At 47.2% G+C, this 18,511-nt stretch overlaps 1 protein-coding gene across 1 annotated transcript in view; it reads left to right on the top strand.

The window, feature by feature from the left end:
* The window catches only part of HUNK (hormonally up-regulated Neu-associated kinase), a 101,037-nt gene that overhangs the window by 70,348 nt on the left and 12,178 nt on the right, over window positions 1-18,511 (top strand). Inside the window, exons 5-8 of the mRNA XM_028116851.2 lie at window positions 430-557; window positions 6,552-6,687; window positions 11,351-11,513; window positions 15,641-15,724. Of these exons, the coding sequence (XP_027972652.1) occupies window positions 430-557; window positions 6,552-6,687; window positions 11,351-11,513; window positions 15,641-15,724 (511 nt within the window). The remainder of the gene's footprint in view (window positions 1-429; window positions 558-6,551; window positions 6,688-11,350; window positions 11,514-15,640; window positions 15,725-18,511) is intronic.

The raw sequence follows: 18,511 nt of genomic DNA, 5'->3' as shown, positions 1-18,511 counted from the left end.
TGTGCAGGGTCTTGCCCTTTATTTTTTTGTCTAGCTTCCTCCAGGTTCCACCTTATAAGTCATCCTTGGAAGACCACATAATGGCAAGACTTCTTTTACTCAAGGCTCCTAGCATGCTCCTGGTATTTTTCACAGAATTACGTCTGGACTTCCTTCTAGAAGGAAGTTTCCCTTCTTTAGGGGGTAGCTCTCGAAGTTCCTTAGACTCCTTTGATCTCCACAGTCCATTGTCCAAGTCTTCACAGGCAAGCTTTTACCCATGCCTTTCACTTTTGCTCCTTCACTGTGGTGCTGAGTTTTCTAGAAAGAAGGCCTCCTGAGGTCAGCATGAAAGTGCCAGGGCTGAAGCTTCGCCAAGCCCATGCCCTATTTGTCTTCCTCTCCCGGGGGCCCCATTCTGGGCTCATGCTTTGGTGTGTCTCTTTTCAGAGGTGTGAACATGTATGCCATGTTGACTGGGACCCTGCCTTTCACGGTGGAGCCTTTTAGCCTGAGGGCTTTGTACCAGAAGATGGTGGACAAGGAAATGAACCCCCTCCCCACCCAGCTCTCCACAGGTAAGGTGCCCGCCGCTCTGGATTCTGGGTTCTAGGACTTGTATGCCTACCAGGTTTGGTCCATCCATGAAGCAGTATTTGCTTTGCAGAAATGGTATTAGGCCTTGTCCTAGGATTAAACTGTGACTCAGGGGTGGTTGAGTTTCCCATGGCTAAGCAACCATTCATCTCACCTTGGTCCTTTTCTTCTTCATTATAACTCTGAACCCCTAACTTCCTCCTTCCACACAAAACACACACATCAAAAGGATCTTGGAAAAATAATTGCAGTCTTGATTGTTTTAAAGCTCACCATATTATAATGTTGACTTTGAAAAAAGCATTTATAATCACATTTCTATTGTGCTTTCCTCAGTCAATTCACTGTAAAGAAATATTACTTTTGTTCAGGTTTGGTCTGTGATCTGTTTTGCTATTTGAGGTTTTGAGCCTGTTCAAAAGCTTTTAAATATATGTAGTTTCAGTTACTTGATTAGACTGAATCATCAGGTGTGTTTGGCAAGTATTCTCAAACTTCAGGTGGTTCACGTTTCAGTAAACAGGTCACAGTAAGATTTGGTTTCAGACCCAGTAAATTAGCACAATTTGTTCTTTTGTTTGGGTCACAATTCATTTCAAGTTCCTGGCTTCAGGTTGGCCCTGGCAATCATTTAATTGGCTCCTTAGAATAAACTCAGCTTCAGCTTCACTGAGATAAGGCATGCAACCAAAAAAAAAAAAGTAATTATTTAATTTCAACTTACAATACATGGTTTAAAATACAGCATTTTTATTTTACTACTGTTATGTATTTTTTCTCTTGAGTTTATAAAGCATCCACGAAGCCTGCCAAATGGAATTCAAGCTGAAATGCATTCTTATATGTCATGATCTAATTTGGTCTGTACTTTGCTAGGGAGGGTAGAATCTCTTGTACCCTCATGCCTAAAAAAGGCAGACAGGGCTCACTTTGAATACCACTGAGACCCTGAGGAGCTGGAGAAATGCTTCTCATCATTTTAGTCATGATAGGCCAGGCTATGCTACAGTAACAAATAGCCCCCAAATCTCAGTGGCTTAAGACAACAAAGACTTATTTCTCATTCATGCCACAGATCTGTGGAGAACTGGATCAAGGGTTGGAGGATTCTGCCCCTTCTAGTCAGTCAGAGTCCTAGACTGATGGAGCAGCTACCATTTCAAACATACCTGGTCCATGTGGAGGAAAAGAAAAGTCTAGAACATCTCTCATTTAGCAATTAAGTCTCCCACCAATGTTCTATTCATAACTCCTAACTTTCTAAAGTGTGTCACATGGCTTCACCCAACTAAAGGGGAATGGGGAAATACAACCCTGCTGTGTGTCTAAAAGGCAGAAAACCAGTAACATCTATTGAACAGCATGAGTATGAGCCACAGGTTGTGGGAGGAAGAACAGGTGGTTCAACCCAGGGTAGTCCCCAGGGTGGGTTGCGCATCAGGGTAGGGGCAGGGAGATTAGCAGCCCAAGAAGTCAGTCTCATTACTTTAGAACTGACATTGTTTTGGGGCACTTGGGTGGTGCAGTCGGGTAAGCTTCCAGCTCTTAGTTTTGGCTCAGGTCATGATCTCAGGGTCCTGGGATCGAGCCCCGCATCGGGCTCCCTACTCAGTGGGGAGTCTGCTTCTCTGCCTCTTTCTCTCCTTCTCTTTCCACCCCGCCGCACCACTTGTGCCCTCAAGAGAGAGAAGGACAAGCAGACTCCCTGCTGAGTGTGGAGCCCCACACGGTGCTCAGTTTCATGACCCCAAGGTCATGACCCAGACCTAAACCAAGAGTCAGTTGCTCAACCGACTGAGCCACCCAGGCACCCCAAGAATTGCATTTCTATGTTTGATTTTCCAATTCAGGAATCTGGACTCCTCCCCTAACCTTTTTTTTTTTCTTTAAACTATTGGGATATATAAGTATTTCTCCTATTTCTCCTCAATGAGGGTTTCATGCCAGGTATCAAGCGTGGTGTTTTCACAGAATAGATTCTCAGGGAATCTAGGTTGCTGCCAGAAGGCAGCCCACAGATCCTCCTGCCTGCTCAGGGACAGGATTTGACCCGATGCGCTGGGGTCCTGAGCTGCGTTCTGGCTACTGGAGGGGTACAGGTCATCTTATCTTGTTTACACAGTGAATGACCTCAGTTTCAGAGGTGAGCCCCTGGCCTTCTGATGGCCATTTTCATTAAGCCTCTCACCAGCACATCTTTATTTTTTTTTAAATTTTATTTATTTATTTATTTGAGAGAGAGAGAGAGAGAGAGAGAGAGAACACGCACAGCAGGGAAAGGGGCAGAAGGAGAGGGAGAAGCAGACTCCCTGTTGAGCAGGGAGCCAGATGTGGGGCTTGATCCCAGGACCCTGGGATCATGACCTGAGCCAAAGGCAGATGCTTCACTGACTGAGCCACCCAGGCGCCCCTCACCAACACATCTTTAATTTCATGATTCTATCACTCATATTTGCAGTGATCTCTATACATCTATTATATAATAGTACTCTTTTTTTAGATTAAGTTGGGAGAATTTTTGCCGAGCTGACAAAAAAGGACAGCCCTTGTGAGTCCTTTGTGCATGCTTTTGAAGAATTGCCCCTCATCTCTACCAGGTGGTTTGAAAACTTAAGCTTCTGGGCCCTTTCCAATTCTCGCTTCTAGACAGTCTCTTTCTGCTTGTTGGCACTTGCGAATCGCAGAGTTGGGAATGCCTTTCATGGTTTACACATTTTTCAGACAGCTTATCTTTACATCTCTACTTCTCAGTGATGGTGCTTTCATATTCCAGTCACTTCCGAGCCAGGAGGGTTTTGTACCATGAAGTCATGAAAGTGAAGCCAAAGGCGCAAGGGTAGAGCCAGTGCCAACGGGAATCTCTGAGAAGGTTCAACTGTCAAATAATTGTCGTTACTGCTTTTGCCTCGGAGGTGATAAGGAAGGAGACTCGGGTGGGGATAGGACTCCCATTTGCATCTGCTGGGCTACACATCCGATTGGCTTTGTCTGTGTCCTGTAGCCTTTTCCTTAGGCACGGCGTCAAGGTGCTCACACAAACCAGTCCAGACTATGGAAAGCAGACTCCGCATGGAGGGAAGTGGGTTTCGCACTGGAGAAGTGCGTGCCACGTGCGATGTGGAGCAAGGAGGGGGAGCTCTCTGTGTGGGTCATCCCTACCCTGGGGCCTGAACGGAGACCCCAGTTACTAGCTTAGAAGGGTAGAGAGCAATGAGAGGCCGGGCCCACCATGGCTTTCTAGGACATTGGAGAGTTTTAATCCCTTTTGCTCATGAAACCTAGGAATTTTCAGGATCCTAAGACAAACTTCAAAGAACTCTCCCGATATTTTCAAAGTCCTTTGTGGATAGGAATGCCATGTTGGTGATGTCCAAAGAGATAAAATTCTTCAGTAGAGATTAGAACTAAAATTGCTTGTGCTCATCAGCAATTTGTGAAGATGCCGAGTGCGTGGTTCTGAAAATAGAACAGAAACGCACATCCAGTCTGTTCTTAGTTCTTTGGGTTAATCATACTCTGAAAAAGCCTGGCAGTAGCCTGGGTTGTACAGGTCCTTTGAGGGTAAGCGACAGAGATGTCTCAGAAACATCATGAACTCACAGCCTCCACATTTCAACAGGGGAAGCCCATATCTTTTTTGTTTGACCAATAGATGGCCCTGATTAGGCATCCAGATGACTCTTGCAATGTAGGGGAGTCGAGAGAAGGGAGATAGAGGTTCCAGAAAGAGGAACTTCTTCTTCGTCGTCTTTTTTTTTTTTTTTTGGAGATCTCTTTGCTTTTCAGACCATTGAAGAATATTTTAGGAAAATTTTATTTGGAGACCCAGCTATAAAACTTAGAGTATTAAATGTACCTCATGAGTGAGCTGGTGTCTGCACGTATATTTTTACCCACTCCATTCTTAATGAGAAATGACTTTCTGGTGACCACACCAACTGGATGGGAACCCACTGGGGGAGTTACCCGGTGGCATGAGCAAATAAAAATTGTTTCTTTTGGGTGGATTCTGCCATCACCATCAGCCCCTCTTTTGAGCGCTTGATTTCTACCCTGAAGAAAATGGGTTGACAGAAAACACCTACCATTCTATAAGAACAGTATTAGAATGACAACTAAAAGCTTGTGAGAAAGTGACTTTTCTTCAAGAGGTTAGATTATGTTAGAAAACTGAAAGATAACTTTGAAGAGAAGGATAGAAAAGTTTGGGAACTGGGGCTCCTGGGTGGCTCAGTCGGTTGAGTGTCCAACTCTTGGTTTCAGCTCAGGTCTTGACCTCATGGGTCGTGGGATCAAGCCCCACATCAGGCTCCATGCTCAGCCGGAGTCTGCTTGGATATTCTCTCTCCCTCTGCCCCTTCTCCAGCACACGCTCTCTCTCTCAAATAAATAAAATCTTAAAAAAAAAAAAAAGAAAAGAAAAGAATGGGAAACAAGCAATTAGGACTCTGTTCTGGAGTCTATTACTTGGTCTACTGGAAATTGGATATCATGGACACAGCTACATAAAAGGATATTTTTTATAGTGCCAAGATGATATGAACGTGCTCCGTAAGAGAAGGAGCATAGAATAAAAACAAAGTCATAATCGCACAACTCAAGCAAGACAGACCATCTTCATTTTGAAGTAATCCCTGGCATTCTTTGTCCATATGTGTTAATGTGTATTCTCCTGCTAGCAATTTTGGAGCCTGTGACCTTCCTGTGCATTATACACATGTTTTCCCATGTCATGCAGTTGTCTTACATTGTTATAATCTTCAGGGATGCAAATATCTACTTAGAGATGAACCAGCTTCCTATCCTTAGTGCCCGGATAGACAGCAGGTGCTTTGTTAAATATTTGTCTAATGAAAGGAGACCCAGGGCATTTTTTGCCTGGGATGGAAAGGAAAGGGGGCTGGAGGGATTTTATAGTTTGTCAGTTGCTTCTCATATTCTTTGCTACCTACCATGCTCAGCATAACTGATATGACCACAGCAAACTTCGGTCAGCTGCAAAATAAGGACAAACTTGATTGGCATACATTCTGCCCAAGCAGCCCCTTCATTTTGAGGGAGAGCACAAAAGGAAAGGGCCTATCAAGTAGACATGGGTTTATAGTGTGGTGCTTACTGGAACTTGGTACGCAAACTAGGCATTTAAAATTTGGGTGGCTGTTACAGAGTTGACTTACACTTTCGCTGAAGCTGGCTCTCTGATTGGCTTGGCTGCATGGGCGTGGGCTCTGGCTGGTCTGGGCACTGTTTTGTCCGTTCAGAGTCTGGGGACTAAGTGGACGGCCATGCAAAATGGCTTTAAAAGAAAGAACAAGGGGTGCCCGGGTGGTTCATTCAGTTAAACATCTGACTCTCGATTTCAGCTCAGGTTGTGATCTCAGGGTTGTGAGATGGAGCCCCATGTCAGGCTCCGTGCTGGGCATGGACCCTGCTTAGGATTCTCTCTCTCTGCCTTTCCCTCTGCCCCTCCCCACCCCTCTCCCCAATTCTTTAAAAAAAAAAAAAAGACCAGAAAGAAAGCAGGACCTCCCTTGGTCTCTTGAGACTCTGTGTGTCACATGGTGAGAGGCAAGTTAGAAGCTATAATTCAGAGTGCCTTTACCCTCTGGTTCCTTTCTGAGTACTTCCTCAAAAACCCACCTTGAGAACAAGCATTTTCTCTTTACTTTCTTTTATCCCTTCAAGCATGGAAATAGAACAGCTCGTGGGCTCACCTTTAGAGATGGGCTGCAAGATCAGACCACAGGTTGTCCTGGGAAGTGCAGGGCATGGGGAGACCCGAATTGGGTCTTGCTTCACCGATATCTGCCCTTGGACAGATATCTTAAACTCTTTGGACTTGAGGCACCCGGAGATCTGGGGAATAGACCAGTGCTGGCCATGACTCAGGAGCCCAGGTGGACCACCTGCCTTGAGTCTCGGTGGCATCTGCATTCGGTCTGTGACATAGGTATGTTTGCCTAATGTCTTCCCAGGTGCCATCAACTTCCTGCGCTCTCTCCTGGAACCAGATCCTGTGAAGAGGCCCAATATTCAGCAAGCACTGGCGAATCGTTGGCTTAATGAGAATTACACGGGCAAAGTGCCGTGTAATGTCACCTATCCCAACAGGTAAGTACACACAGAGGGACCCCTTCTCAGGCCAGATGGGGCTGCCTCCTGAGCCCTGAATACTTCTGGACAGGAAGTGGTACATGATTCAAGGAAAAGCTGCGTTTTCTCTTCGCTGCCCATCCCCCACTCTGTGCCCACACCTCCAGGGACAGGCCCACCTCAGTGCACAAGAGGAAGGGTAGAGGGGGCTATCCCATGTGGTTGTGCAGACTGTGCCCTGCACAGGGCACCCAGCAGAGGGTGGGTGGAGCCTGGAATCCGCGCCACATTCCCCTTGTCATTCTTGCTCCAGGGGCTTACATCTTCACAGAGTGGCACCTCTTTCTAATTCACACAGAGGGACCGTTCAGACTAGCTGTGGCCTGAGTGTGTGTGTGTGCGTGTGTGTGTGTGTTTGAGTGTGTCTATGATGGTATCTGGTTGTATTTGAGTGTGTGTGAGATCCATTCCTGGGCTCTCCCACCAGCCTCAGGCAGAATCCAGTGGGATTGGCCCTCTCCCCATTCAAACCACCCCTCGGGCCCCTCTTCTGCATCTTTGTTCCGATGTTTAGTTTAGCCCCGAGTCCCCTGCTCGGAATGGTGGGGTCAAGAAGAAAAGGCGGTAGAAGGAGACAGTTGCTTCAGGCTGTGTTTCCCTGTGGACTTCCTGTGAAGGCTTCACCTTAGCAGCTTCCAAGAGGAGAATGCTTCAGGCAAGGCTCGCAGGCGGGGATCCACACCGTGGAAACCCTGAGGGGCACCTCGTGGTGGCCCACATGTCGCCATTGCTGCCGTACTGACTACAGATTTGAAAACACGTATAAGAAAACATTCCCTTGTACTTTCTTCCTACTCATTTGACATATTGTTAACTGCCCCGAGTGAAGGCATGAGGCCCCTCACCTTGGTTCCTTTACAGCAAACATGAAGACCACATGGGTCAAATACCTTCCAGTTCTGGGACCCACACTCTAGGGCCTGGGCCTACTCACTGTAATCTGAAGCCCAGATGAGAACAAGGACCACTGATGAGGGGGACAGATATTTTTCAGAATGTCCAGGAAGGTCTGGAAACATCCACCAAGCCGTAGGAAAGCTGTCACACAGAGTTCTCCAAATAGGATGGGCAGGCAGGGCTCTGTCTTGGGGAGAAAGTTCTAGAAGAACTTTAAGAGGCCACAGATGGAGTTTGCATCCATGCTACTGAGCCAAATTTACACTCACTGTGAGTATAGATGAGGTAGTTTCACTCCATTGCCATCTAGAATTCTAGCATTTGACTCTTGAGAAGTAATTTAAACCAAGTCTAGGTTACTCAGGTTACCGGGGGAACCTGGAAATATACTGCTGGTTTCCACCACTGGCTCCACTTGGCCCGTGTCTGAAACAGACACCAGAAATATTACCTCAATGTGAGATGGAAAGCAAAGCCGAGGAGCCATGGCTCATTACCAATGCTCACGAAGGACGGCAGCACACAGGTATGCTTTCCGCTAGAGGAGGGGGTGCTGGTGGCGGCCACGTGAGTCATTAAGCTAACGTAATCACTGCCTAAATGAGCATAATCAATCCACCCAGGGTGGCAGCTGTTGGAAGGAAGCGGAGCTGGCATTAGAAATAGTCTCCCCCTCCTTGTTGGCCACATCCTCATGCACAAAGAATCCTACCGTGGCGCCTCATTCTGTAGCTTTTCCACAGGTGGTCGTCAGGCATTTGTAGATTAAACCAAATTCAAGGGTCCTGTACTGGATTTTGCCAGATTAGCAATTTTTTTTTTGCCTTTGGACTTGGTCAGAAGCGTAAAGGCTGCACATGAACTAGCCGGGTTGTGAAAATGGTTAAGATCATGTCTGTTAAAGGAAACAGCCGCTTACTATCTTCTGTTTATACAAGGCCCACTGCTCATTTTGTACCGGAGGCAAATCACTGTTCTGTTTTAAAGTACCAAAACCAGAAATCTGAACTGTTGCGGGAGGTAGGTTTTTTACAGTCTTGATTTTGAAAAATGTGTAAGGCAAAAAAAGAAAGAAACAAACAGTGCTTTTGATAGTTATTTTTCTGGTTTGACCAGAGCACAGATAAATGGAGTCAGAGCATGTGATCAGGGAAAGGAATATGGACTGTATTAAAGTATATTTTATAGCTTCCCAACAAACCTAGCCTCAGATTTCATTATTTTAGATGTTGTTAAAAATGTTTTACTTTGGGGAAAGAACAAAAATACAGGGCTTATGTTTTGTATCACTCTTCTGTAAAGCCTTCTGTTAAGTCATTTGGGCTTCCAAGTTGATCTCCAAAAGGCAAGAGGAAAATATCTTTAAAAGTCAACTTTTTATAATAAATATTCATGCCAGTCAGTCAACAGTTTGCTGTGCAGGGGCCAGCCTCCCTGTGTGCTAGAAGCAGATATTTTTAGGGAGATAACCTTGGCTGCCTTCCTCCATCGCCCTGCTCGAGCCTGGACAGTCTCCCACCCTCCAGTTAGCTCTGGAGGTGGGCGGGAGGGAAAGGAGGTCATTGGCAACAGGGTGAAATTAGGCCAAAGTGGTATAATAGGTTATTTAATGCAGATTTACTTAGAATTATACCTGGTGTTCTGGAACGTTTTACTCGTGTCCAAACATGGGGAGATAGTCAAAATTAAGTAACCGATTGCAGACTTCCAAATATACACGTTGCTTATTGAAAATGTTTAGTACTCTCAGTCAATAGAGTCGACAGTGTCTTTGGGCAGAGCTCTCGTGTTTCTGAAGACAGTGGCTATGGAAGGGCAGAGATGGGGTGCCTGCCCCTGCTTACTGCCCCCTTCCCACTGCCACCCCCGAGCCCCACCCTCGTGGCACCCCTCTTCCGGGACCTGCTGCGGGTAGGGGGGGGGCGGGCGGCTGAGGGTGGCGGCCGGTTGATTGGCCAGGGGCGGCTCACGCAGCTGTGATCTGATTGGCCAGGGGTGAGGCCATGGGGCCGTGGTCTGATTGGCCAAGGACAAGACACAGGGCCATGGTCTGATTGGCCAGGGGCAGGGCCACGCCCACACAGTCATTACTGGATAGTTTCCAAAATCGAGCCTTGTGCTTTAGTAAGTGCTTTGGCAAACTTCAAGTAATTGTATTCTTTTTTAAGAAACATTATTTTTACCGCTAGTCATTCCAAACCACCCCCCATCAGTTATCTAGAATTTGATTTTATGGCCAACAAGGAGAAGGCGGATTTTGAGTTTCCTTGCGTGCATTTTCTTTGGGTGGCACTCCCTCTAACGAGGGAGTGCTGCTGTAGGTTATACCGATGGGTGGTGGAAGATGGTCCGCAAACCTAGGTCTGCCCTTGCTGCCCTTTTCAGCTGGCCTGTAAATTTGGCAAGTCAGTTTCCTCTTCTGTATCATTATGGACTTGTCCTGTGTGGTTTCTCAGGGTATTATGGTCCGAGGTCCCATAAAAAATGTCCTCGGACCCTTGGTGGAGGGTGGGCTACAGAGCTCTCTGGCCGGATGTGCTTGCCTTCCCCTCAGAGTGCCCTATTTATATCTCTTAAGGGATTTAGAATGTTCTGTTTGATGATGTACCATCGCACACACACTCTATACTCCTCAGACTGCTTTCTTGTTCTCCATAGCCCTTCCTCGTGTCTATTTGAGAGCTGCTGAGTGTAGAGGTTTAGCATCTTAGACTCTGAGCCAGGCTGCCAGGGTTTGAATTCTGGGGCTCCTCCTTCCTGCCTATGGGACCCCCAAGGCAAGTCACTTCACAGGTGTGGGCCTCAGTTTCTTCCATCTGTAACATGGGGATACTAATAGTACCTACTCATAAGATTTTCATGAAGGTTAAATGAATTTATTTCATCTGTTCCCTACTGCAATGTCGACTCCACAAAACAGGGACTTGTTGAAGGAATGAATAAACGAACGAGTGGATGAGTAGATAAATGAATAGCAGGCATTCATTTCTAACCAAGGAATTTATCTTCATAAGCTTTAATCTGTCCTCCGAGAGCACCCTACTTTATGGCCGAGCCCCCAGTTCCCTTTTGTGAACGCGGGATCCCACACTGTTCCTTTAACACAGTCTGGGTTGGCTCCTGAATGTGCTCCTTTCCCAGCCCAACTTACATCCAACTCAAGTGTGGGCTCTACCCACGTCCAATAAACACATTTTTAGAAAAGAGTGCCAGATTGTAAAGCAATTCAGGGATAATTGGGGGAAATTTGAATATAGTCTAGATATTAGAGAATACTAAGAAATTATTACAAATTATTAAATTATTGAGTATGTGGATGGTATTGTGATGCTGTAGGAGATGTCCTTGGATCTTAAAGGTACACACTGCGGTGTGTAAGAATGAAAGGTCATGATGCCTGTGATTTAAAATACTTGAGCACTAAATAAACAAATAAATAAATGAAGAAAATAGGGCAAAGTGTTAACAGTGGTGTATTCTGGTGTTGGGTACACAAAGGGTATTTATACTCTTCTCACTAGTTTTCTGTCTGTGTGACATTGTTCATAATAAAAAAGTCAAGTGAATGAATGAATGGATGGTTGGACACGATTGTTCATTGGGGCCCTGATTGGTGGGGGGCGGTGGGATGCTTTGTGCCGCCATGTTTGTGAGCATCACTGAGGAGGCCCTGGAGCCCCTCAGTGGAGGTGGAGAGGTGACCGGTGCTCTCTCTGCTGGGCAGGATTTCCCTGGAGGACCTGAGCCCAAGTGTGGTGCTTCACATGACGGAGAAGCTGGGCTACAAGAACAGCGACGTGATCAACACTGTGCTCTCCAACCGCGCCTGCCACATCCTCGCCATCTACTTCCTCTTAAACAAGAAACTTGAGCGCTATTTGTCAGGGGTGAGTGGGGCCCTAGTGGCAGTTTTCTCTGCTCTCCATGGAAAAAGGAGCTCTTACACCTAGAGTGTTTCTCAGTTGCTGACACTTGATCTGAGCTGTTAATTTAAACTAAATGGGAGGCTGAGTTTCTGAATGTGGGATAAAATAGTAGCAAAACCTGCTTCTCAGGTAGCTAGCGCTTTTTACCTGAGGTGTTTTTCAAATATCCTCCCACAGAGGTAAGCCCTGGGCGGCACTGTGGGAGATTCAAGCCACTTTCCCCTTCAGTTTCCCTCTTGCGTTTTCTGTCTGCCTCTGAGCTCCTTGGGTTCCCATGTTAAAGGCATCAGGACTTCTGTGGTCATAAAAGTTGGGGAGCAATGCCTCTCAGGCATTCATCTCTAAAGCATGATTTATGAGGAAGCCATTATTTATATTTACTTCTCTGGAAAGTAAAATGAAACTGAGCTTTACTAGCTTGACCCTGGTGCCTTCAGTCTGGGCGTCAGAGAGTAGGTGTCCTGTGCAACAGGTGAGGTACCCTCATGCCTTGGTCACCTTTGTCCTTCTGCCACAAGCAGTTCATCTATGCCTGGGGAAGGAATGTACATGCTTCGGTGTCTAGTTTTGACTAAATCATCTCTCTCTGCTTAATAATTCTGCATGGAAAACTTGATCAAAGGCAGTATGGTTCTGCATACCACTCCTGTTTCTCCTACTCGGAATGGTGGAGGCTGACGGGTTCTGATAGGAGGTCAGCCTGTTAGAGAGATTCAGAATTGTCAGGAAGCCCATTGGAAATTTGATTGCAAATCCACTGTCACGAAGGGCGACCCTCACCCTGTGTACATGGCACCTTGGGATCTGATGGTGTGGGACTGTCATGGTTAGGAAGACATTTAGAAAACAGAACATGAAGAGCTTCTAGAGCTTTTTCAGTGCGCTATTTTTTTTCAGTGCAATTTAAAGTCATGTGATAGCCAACTCAGTGTTTCGCAAAATTCCACTAAACAATAGGCTTAGAAACCTTTTGTGAGGTTTCTCTGTTAGCACTAAAGATGAAAATCCACCTACAGTTGGGGAAATGATATTCTCCCTGTCATGGCAGAAAGGACCACACAATAATGCCCAGAAGACAAGATGGTCAGAGTGTGTCTCTTTAGCAAATAGATTTGGGAGATGTCTAGAAAACGTGCTGAATAGACCAAGAAGCTCATTGGGAGGTTTGTTAACAGTTGGACGAGAGTGCAGATGTTTCTAAGCTGACTCAGCTTAGGGAATTTGTTCAATTTTGCTCCAGTGGGAAATTATCCACAGAAGTACTTTTTGGGTGAACCACCAAAGGAAAGATGTACATGAGGAGAAGCATTCTCAACAGTAAAAGGCTTTTAAAAATAAGATCAGTGTTTTATGGGGGGGGGGGGGGGCGCGGGAACATGCCCTGCGTCCGCAGTGATGGGATGACGCTTCTGATGGGGACAAATACGCAGCTTTGAGATGGTGTCACAGTTGCAGGAAAGCTACTGTAGGAGAGAAGTTGAGGCCAGAAAGACAGGACCCTTGACCGTTTTTTTTTTAAAGATTATTTATTTGGGAGAGAGAAAGCGCGTGCATGCGCGGGTATAAGTGCTGGGGGGAAGGGGCAGAGGGAGAGATTCTTAAGCAGATTCCATGCTGAGCTCAGAGCCTGTTGCAGGGCTTGACCTCATGACCCTGAGATCAGGACCCTGAGATCAGGACCTGAACCAAAACCAAGAATTGAACGCTTAAGCGACTGCGCCACCTAGGTGCTGTGACACAGTATATTTTTTATATCATTTTATTATGTGATAAGGAGTAAGAAAATCTCTTGTACCGTGCCCAGGTTCTCTGTTCTCTCGTGATAATGAACTTAAAAGATACTGGACTTGAAGCTGCTTCCCGTTTCCTTTTTGTGAGACCACATGCCCCATGTTTCTTTCTTATCTTATCCTTTTAAATTCTATTTGATATGTATTTTATCATGTATGTGATCTGTTAGTACAGTGGTACATGCTTATAGTTATAAATAAATATGCATATATTATAGGTGCCTTCCTATACCTTTTTCACTTATATGGGTTCAAGGTCATACCATTTGGGGACCACTGTGGTAGAAGATAGTAGTTAAGAATTTAAATAGCTGTCAAGCAAAAGGAAGAAAAGAGGATCAACACACTGATTTTTTTTTCAAATGATGACTGTTGTTCAAAAATTAGTTTTTAGAAAGTGTCTCCATGAAGCTATCAAATTCACAATTCCATATTTAAAGGGTGAAATTGCTACTTTCCTAAATAAGCTAGCCGATTCAAACATTCTTTTGGCAGAACTTCTTTGGATGCCAATCGATAAGATGGAGGGACTTTTGGGGTTTTTTGTTTTGTTGTTTTTTTAAGATTTTATTTTTAAGTAATCTCTACACCCAACGTGGGGCTTGAACTCACAACCCAGAGATCAGTAGTCACACACTCTACTGACTGAGCCAGCGAGGCACCCCAAGGGACTTTATTTATTTATTTATTTATTTATTATGATTCATTTATTTATTTTTAGACAGAGCGAGTGAGCGAGCATGCACATGAGCAGGGGGAGGGGCAGAGGGAGAAGGAGAGAGAGAATCTCAAGCAGACTCCACACTGAGTGCATAGTCCGACATGGGGCTTGATCTCACGACCCTGAGGTCACAACCTGAGCCAAAACCAAGAGCCTGAAGCTCAACCGACTGAGCCACCAGGCGCCCCAGGACTTTAGTTTTTAAAATATTTTCTTTCCTCTGTCTCCACATGTACAGATACACATTTTGGTTACTCACACTCTTCCTAAACAATCACTAAAGCTCTTAGGCTGTGTCTTGATTTGTCTTTGTTTCTTGCCATCTGCTTGTTTCTGTTCCTGTGCTCTGCCCAGCATTGGGGTGGCATGCAAGTGTTGCAAAGCCGAGCCGGTCTTTGTCTACCGAGAACGTTCCCTGGAAACTCAGCTAATGTGGTTCTCGCTGGAGAAGGTTTTTATTGTATTGTGTCTGTTTTGCACTTAACCCTTCAATCATAGGACATACCTGGTCTGAGAACCAGCGTCTAGGCGAGGGGCTGCTTTTAACTAGAGTGAATTAATCCCCACGGAAAGCTACAGCTGGTCTGCTCCATAATTTCCACACACGGGTAATTTAATTGCATGGTATGCATTGTCCCAGCTATTAATCTCATCAACCAATTACTAACAACCCAAGTATAATTTTAAAACTGAAACTAGTGAACTAAAAAGTAAAATACATACCTTTTTTTTTTTAAAGATTTTATTTATTTATTCATGAGAGACAGAGAGACAGAGGGAGAAGCAGGCTCCCAAGGAGCAGGGAGCCCGATGTGGGACTCGATCCCAGGACTCCGGGATCGTGACCTGAGCCGAAGGCAGACGCCCAACCATCTGAGCCACCCAGGCGCCCAAATACATACCTTAACAATTCCTTAATTATTTGTCATTTCTCCTTTTCTCTCTTGGTTGTCATTTCTTCTTCCTAAAACCAAGAAGTGTGGACTTTATGTTGGGGCCTTATGTAAGGCCATTCCGTGAATATTTGTTGGTTGGCAAACTAATTAGTCATTTAATTCACCCGTCTCCAGACAGGATTGCATGTCAATCATGCACCTAGATCATCTTAGATACAGTTTGCCATCATCTTTAAGCTGTATTATGAATTGCTGTGACTCACTGGGGGGTGGGGCAGATGAGGCTTATTGTTTTTCAATAAGCCAATAAGCAAGGTCCATATCCGGTTTAATAGGTCAATAAAATAAGTTATTCTTTCTAGCTCACGTATTTGGTTTCTGCTTTCACATCTTAGAGTAGCCTTCATTGCACTGATGAAAAGTCTGAGACCAGCAAGGAGAGGTGATGTGCCCAGGGTCAACAGTAGGAGGTTGCCTGACTCTGGGTCCGGGGCTCCCCGCCTTACCGCATCCCGCCTGCAGGCCATCCTCAGATGAGGCTTTGCATTGCAATTAACTGGCTTGCCAACCACTTTTGACACTTTCTCCGCCAAGTGCTGCTTTAAAAATGAACGACTACTTAATGGACATTTCTGCTTCCTGTGAGTTAAGCCATGCTTTCCCCCCCTTCTCCTCTGATAGAAATCTGACATCCAGGACAGCATTTGCTACAAGACCCAGCTCTACCAGATAGAAAAGTGCAGGCCCACCAAGGAGCCCTACGAGGTGAGTGACCCCCAAAGCAAAACCCAGGGTCGCTTAGGAAGAGTGGATTCCCATTTGGAGAGCAGAATGGACAGGAAACCAATGATGGTGGGACACAGAAGCAGCAAAAGACAAATACTTACTGGCTTAACTGAGCCCCGAAAGATGGTTTCCAGTCGAGCCACGATCTCTCAGTCGTCAGACTGTGTGGTTCTCAGCTGTGGCCACACATTAGAATCACCCGGGAGCATTTAAATATGTGGGTGCACAGATGCACCTCAGACCAATTCCACTGAATCTCATGGGGCAGGAATTGGGGGCAGAGGGTGGTGGTGGGGGGCTCAGTATTTTTTAAAGGTCCCTGGCTGATGCCATTGAGTGTCCAAGGTTGGAAACCATTGTGAGGTCTTCAAAAGGCAAAAATGAGATACTCAAAAATATACGTGAGTGTAACGCTTGGCATCAGAAGGAAAAAGTAAAATGAGGGACAGGAAAAAGTGCTGGATGAAAGCAAGCTTTTCCGGGCACCTGTCCTTGACAACTTGATGGTACCTAGTACATACGTAAGAGAAGATACCAAGATTCTTTGATTTCAGAGTAAAAACTAGTATCGTATGGCAAGTTGTACCAATTTTGGACCCCCACATGGGTGCTTGGGAAGAGACTGTGCCTGGGAAGCCAGATCCGGGGCCCGGGGTGAGGCCGCCCCCACCCACCCACCCACCCCGGACTCCTCACTCCGTGCTTTGTCAGATGTGGCTTCTCTGCCTTCTCACTAATTTTCCTGGGAATCTGCTTGATTTCCCCTCCCAAGCCTCCAGAATGTTTTCGTTTGAGGAGAGATCAAAAGGGGAGCCCTCCTTCCTCCCTGCCCTGCTTGAGGCCGACGGGCCTGCCCGCTTCCCTCCTCCCTTGTCGGACTCCGTTTTCATCCTGATTATTGCACAAGCCGGGCCTGTCACCAGAGAAGGAAGTTCTCCCGGCTTTTTCTTGAGCGAAGGCTGCAGTGAGGGTGGGTGGTGACTGAGCATCATGCCAGGCTCCTTGGCAGCGACAGCACGTGCGGCATGGCCCAAGCCAGTCCAGTAACACAGGTGACACAGAGCTTGTCACGTGTAAATGTGACAGGAGCCCAGGGAAGGCCACCCCTGAGCGTCAAGGCGGGGCAGAATGGCACGGCTGTCCCATCTAGGCACAGCCTAGGGGACAGTGAGATTGAAGGAGGTGGGGATGAGGAGGGACGGTGGCAAGGATGACCGGGGTGGCCAGGGAGCGTGCCGGAGACCCTGCTGGGAATGGCACCAGGGAGACCATGGGAGAGGCCGAGTGTAAAATGGTCAGCGGTGTCGGCTGAGCAGTTAGTTAGACCCTGGGGGCTCTTACAGAGACCAGCTCGTGGAAGTGGCAAAGGCAGAAAGAGATTGCATGGGTTTCAGAAGGGAAAGAAGGGAGGTGGAGACAGTGAGCGTAGACCTCTCTGTTGGTGGCATTGGCAGTGAAGGGAAGGAAGAGGCCGTGCCCCCCCCCACCCCCTGCTTGAAGGATACAGGGTTGTGAGGAGTGAGGGCAGAGGAAGTTGGGAGAAACTCCAGGGATGGCTGGGGGTGGTGACCCCAGACTGGAGGCCTCCTTCCTCTGAGACAGGCTGCAGCACCAGCATGATGAGGATGTGCATCAGCTTTTGCGGGGGCCGGGTGTGCGCTGGGGCTGAGCAGCAAGCCCACGCATGGCTTTCAGGCTGAGGGCAGGAGGGCGGAAGTAGTGTAGGGGCCAGACTCCCCTGAGCTCCAGACCCCTCCGGCCAATTGCTTACTAAACCTCTTCCTGCATGAGCGAAGGTGTCCCCAAACCAGCGTGCCTGGAACTGGCCCACCCCCAGGGTCTCTGCAGATGGCAGTCCCACCCCCAAGTACAGGGCAGAAACCCGGGAGTTACTTTTCCTCAGCCTCAGATCCTGTCAGCAGGGTCTGCCAGCTTGACTCCTAAACCTCTCAAACCCCAACACCCCCTCCGTCTCTGCCCTTCCACCCCATCCCAGACAGCACCGCCTCCGGCCTGGATGTTGGCCACAGCCCTAACTGGTCGCCCCCCCTTCCCCATGAACCCCTGGCTCTCCCTTTTTTGCACACCAGCCAGAGCCGAGCCATCCACACTCAGATGGGATCACGTCACTTCCCTGCTGCAAGCCTTCGAAGGCTTCCTTAACCTGGAAGGCAAAGTCGGTGACATGGCCGCCATGTCGCGGATTAGACTGGCGTCTGCTTGCCTCTCCAGCCTTGTCCCCCGGACCCACACACGCAGCCCTGCTTCTTGCTGTGGGCTCAGACCCACGGGGCCTTTCAGACTTCTGTGCTCTCTTGGCTCCCGGCGCTGTGTACACCCTGTTCCCTCTTCCAGAATGTTCCCCTCACCTCTCTTTGCTGATTGGTATCTTCTGTCTTCAGATTCCAACCCCTGCCATTCTCTGACCTCTGCCATTGGGTCCCATCTCTCTACAGGCTGTCACACCCCATTCTGCATCCTGGGGCTCGTCCCATTTGCACGTTCTGTTTGCTCAGGGAGTGTTTGACTCAGATCTCTCTCCCACTCTGGACCGTGAGTTCCATAAGAGCAGGGAGTGTGTCCCTTTTGCTCCTCGCAGTATCCCTAGAGTCCCACACAATGCTCTGGCATGCAGCAGGCGCTCAGCAAATATTTGCTAAATGAACAAATGCAAGAATCGGGTGGGTCTTGCCCCGGGTCGCAGGCAGAATTGGGACCACAAGGGAAGAAGGTGGAATGATCCAGGCGGGACACCTAGCTTGACTG

Source organism: Eumetopias jubatus, unplaced genomic scaffold (assembly GCF_037043125.1).
Source record: "Eumetopias jubatus isolate StellerSeaLion01/CBP00866 unplaced genomic scaffold, mEumJub1_p1.0 scaffold_1, whole genome shotgun sequence".
NCBI lineage: Eukaryota > Metazoa > Chordata > Mammalia > Carnivora > Otariidae > Eumetopias > Eumetopias jubatus.
This window is presented reverse-complemented; position numbering and strand designations above follow the sequence as displayed.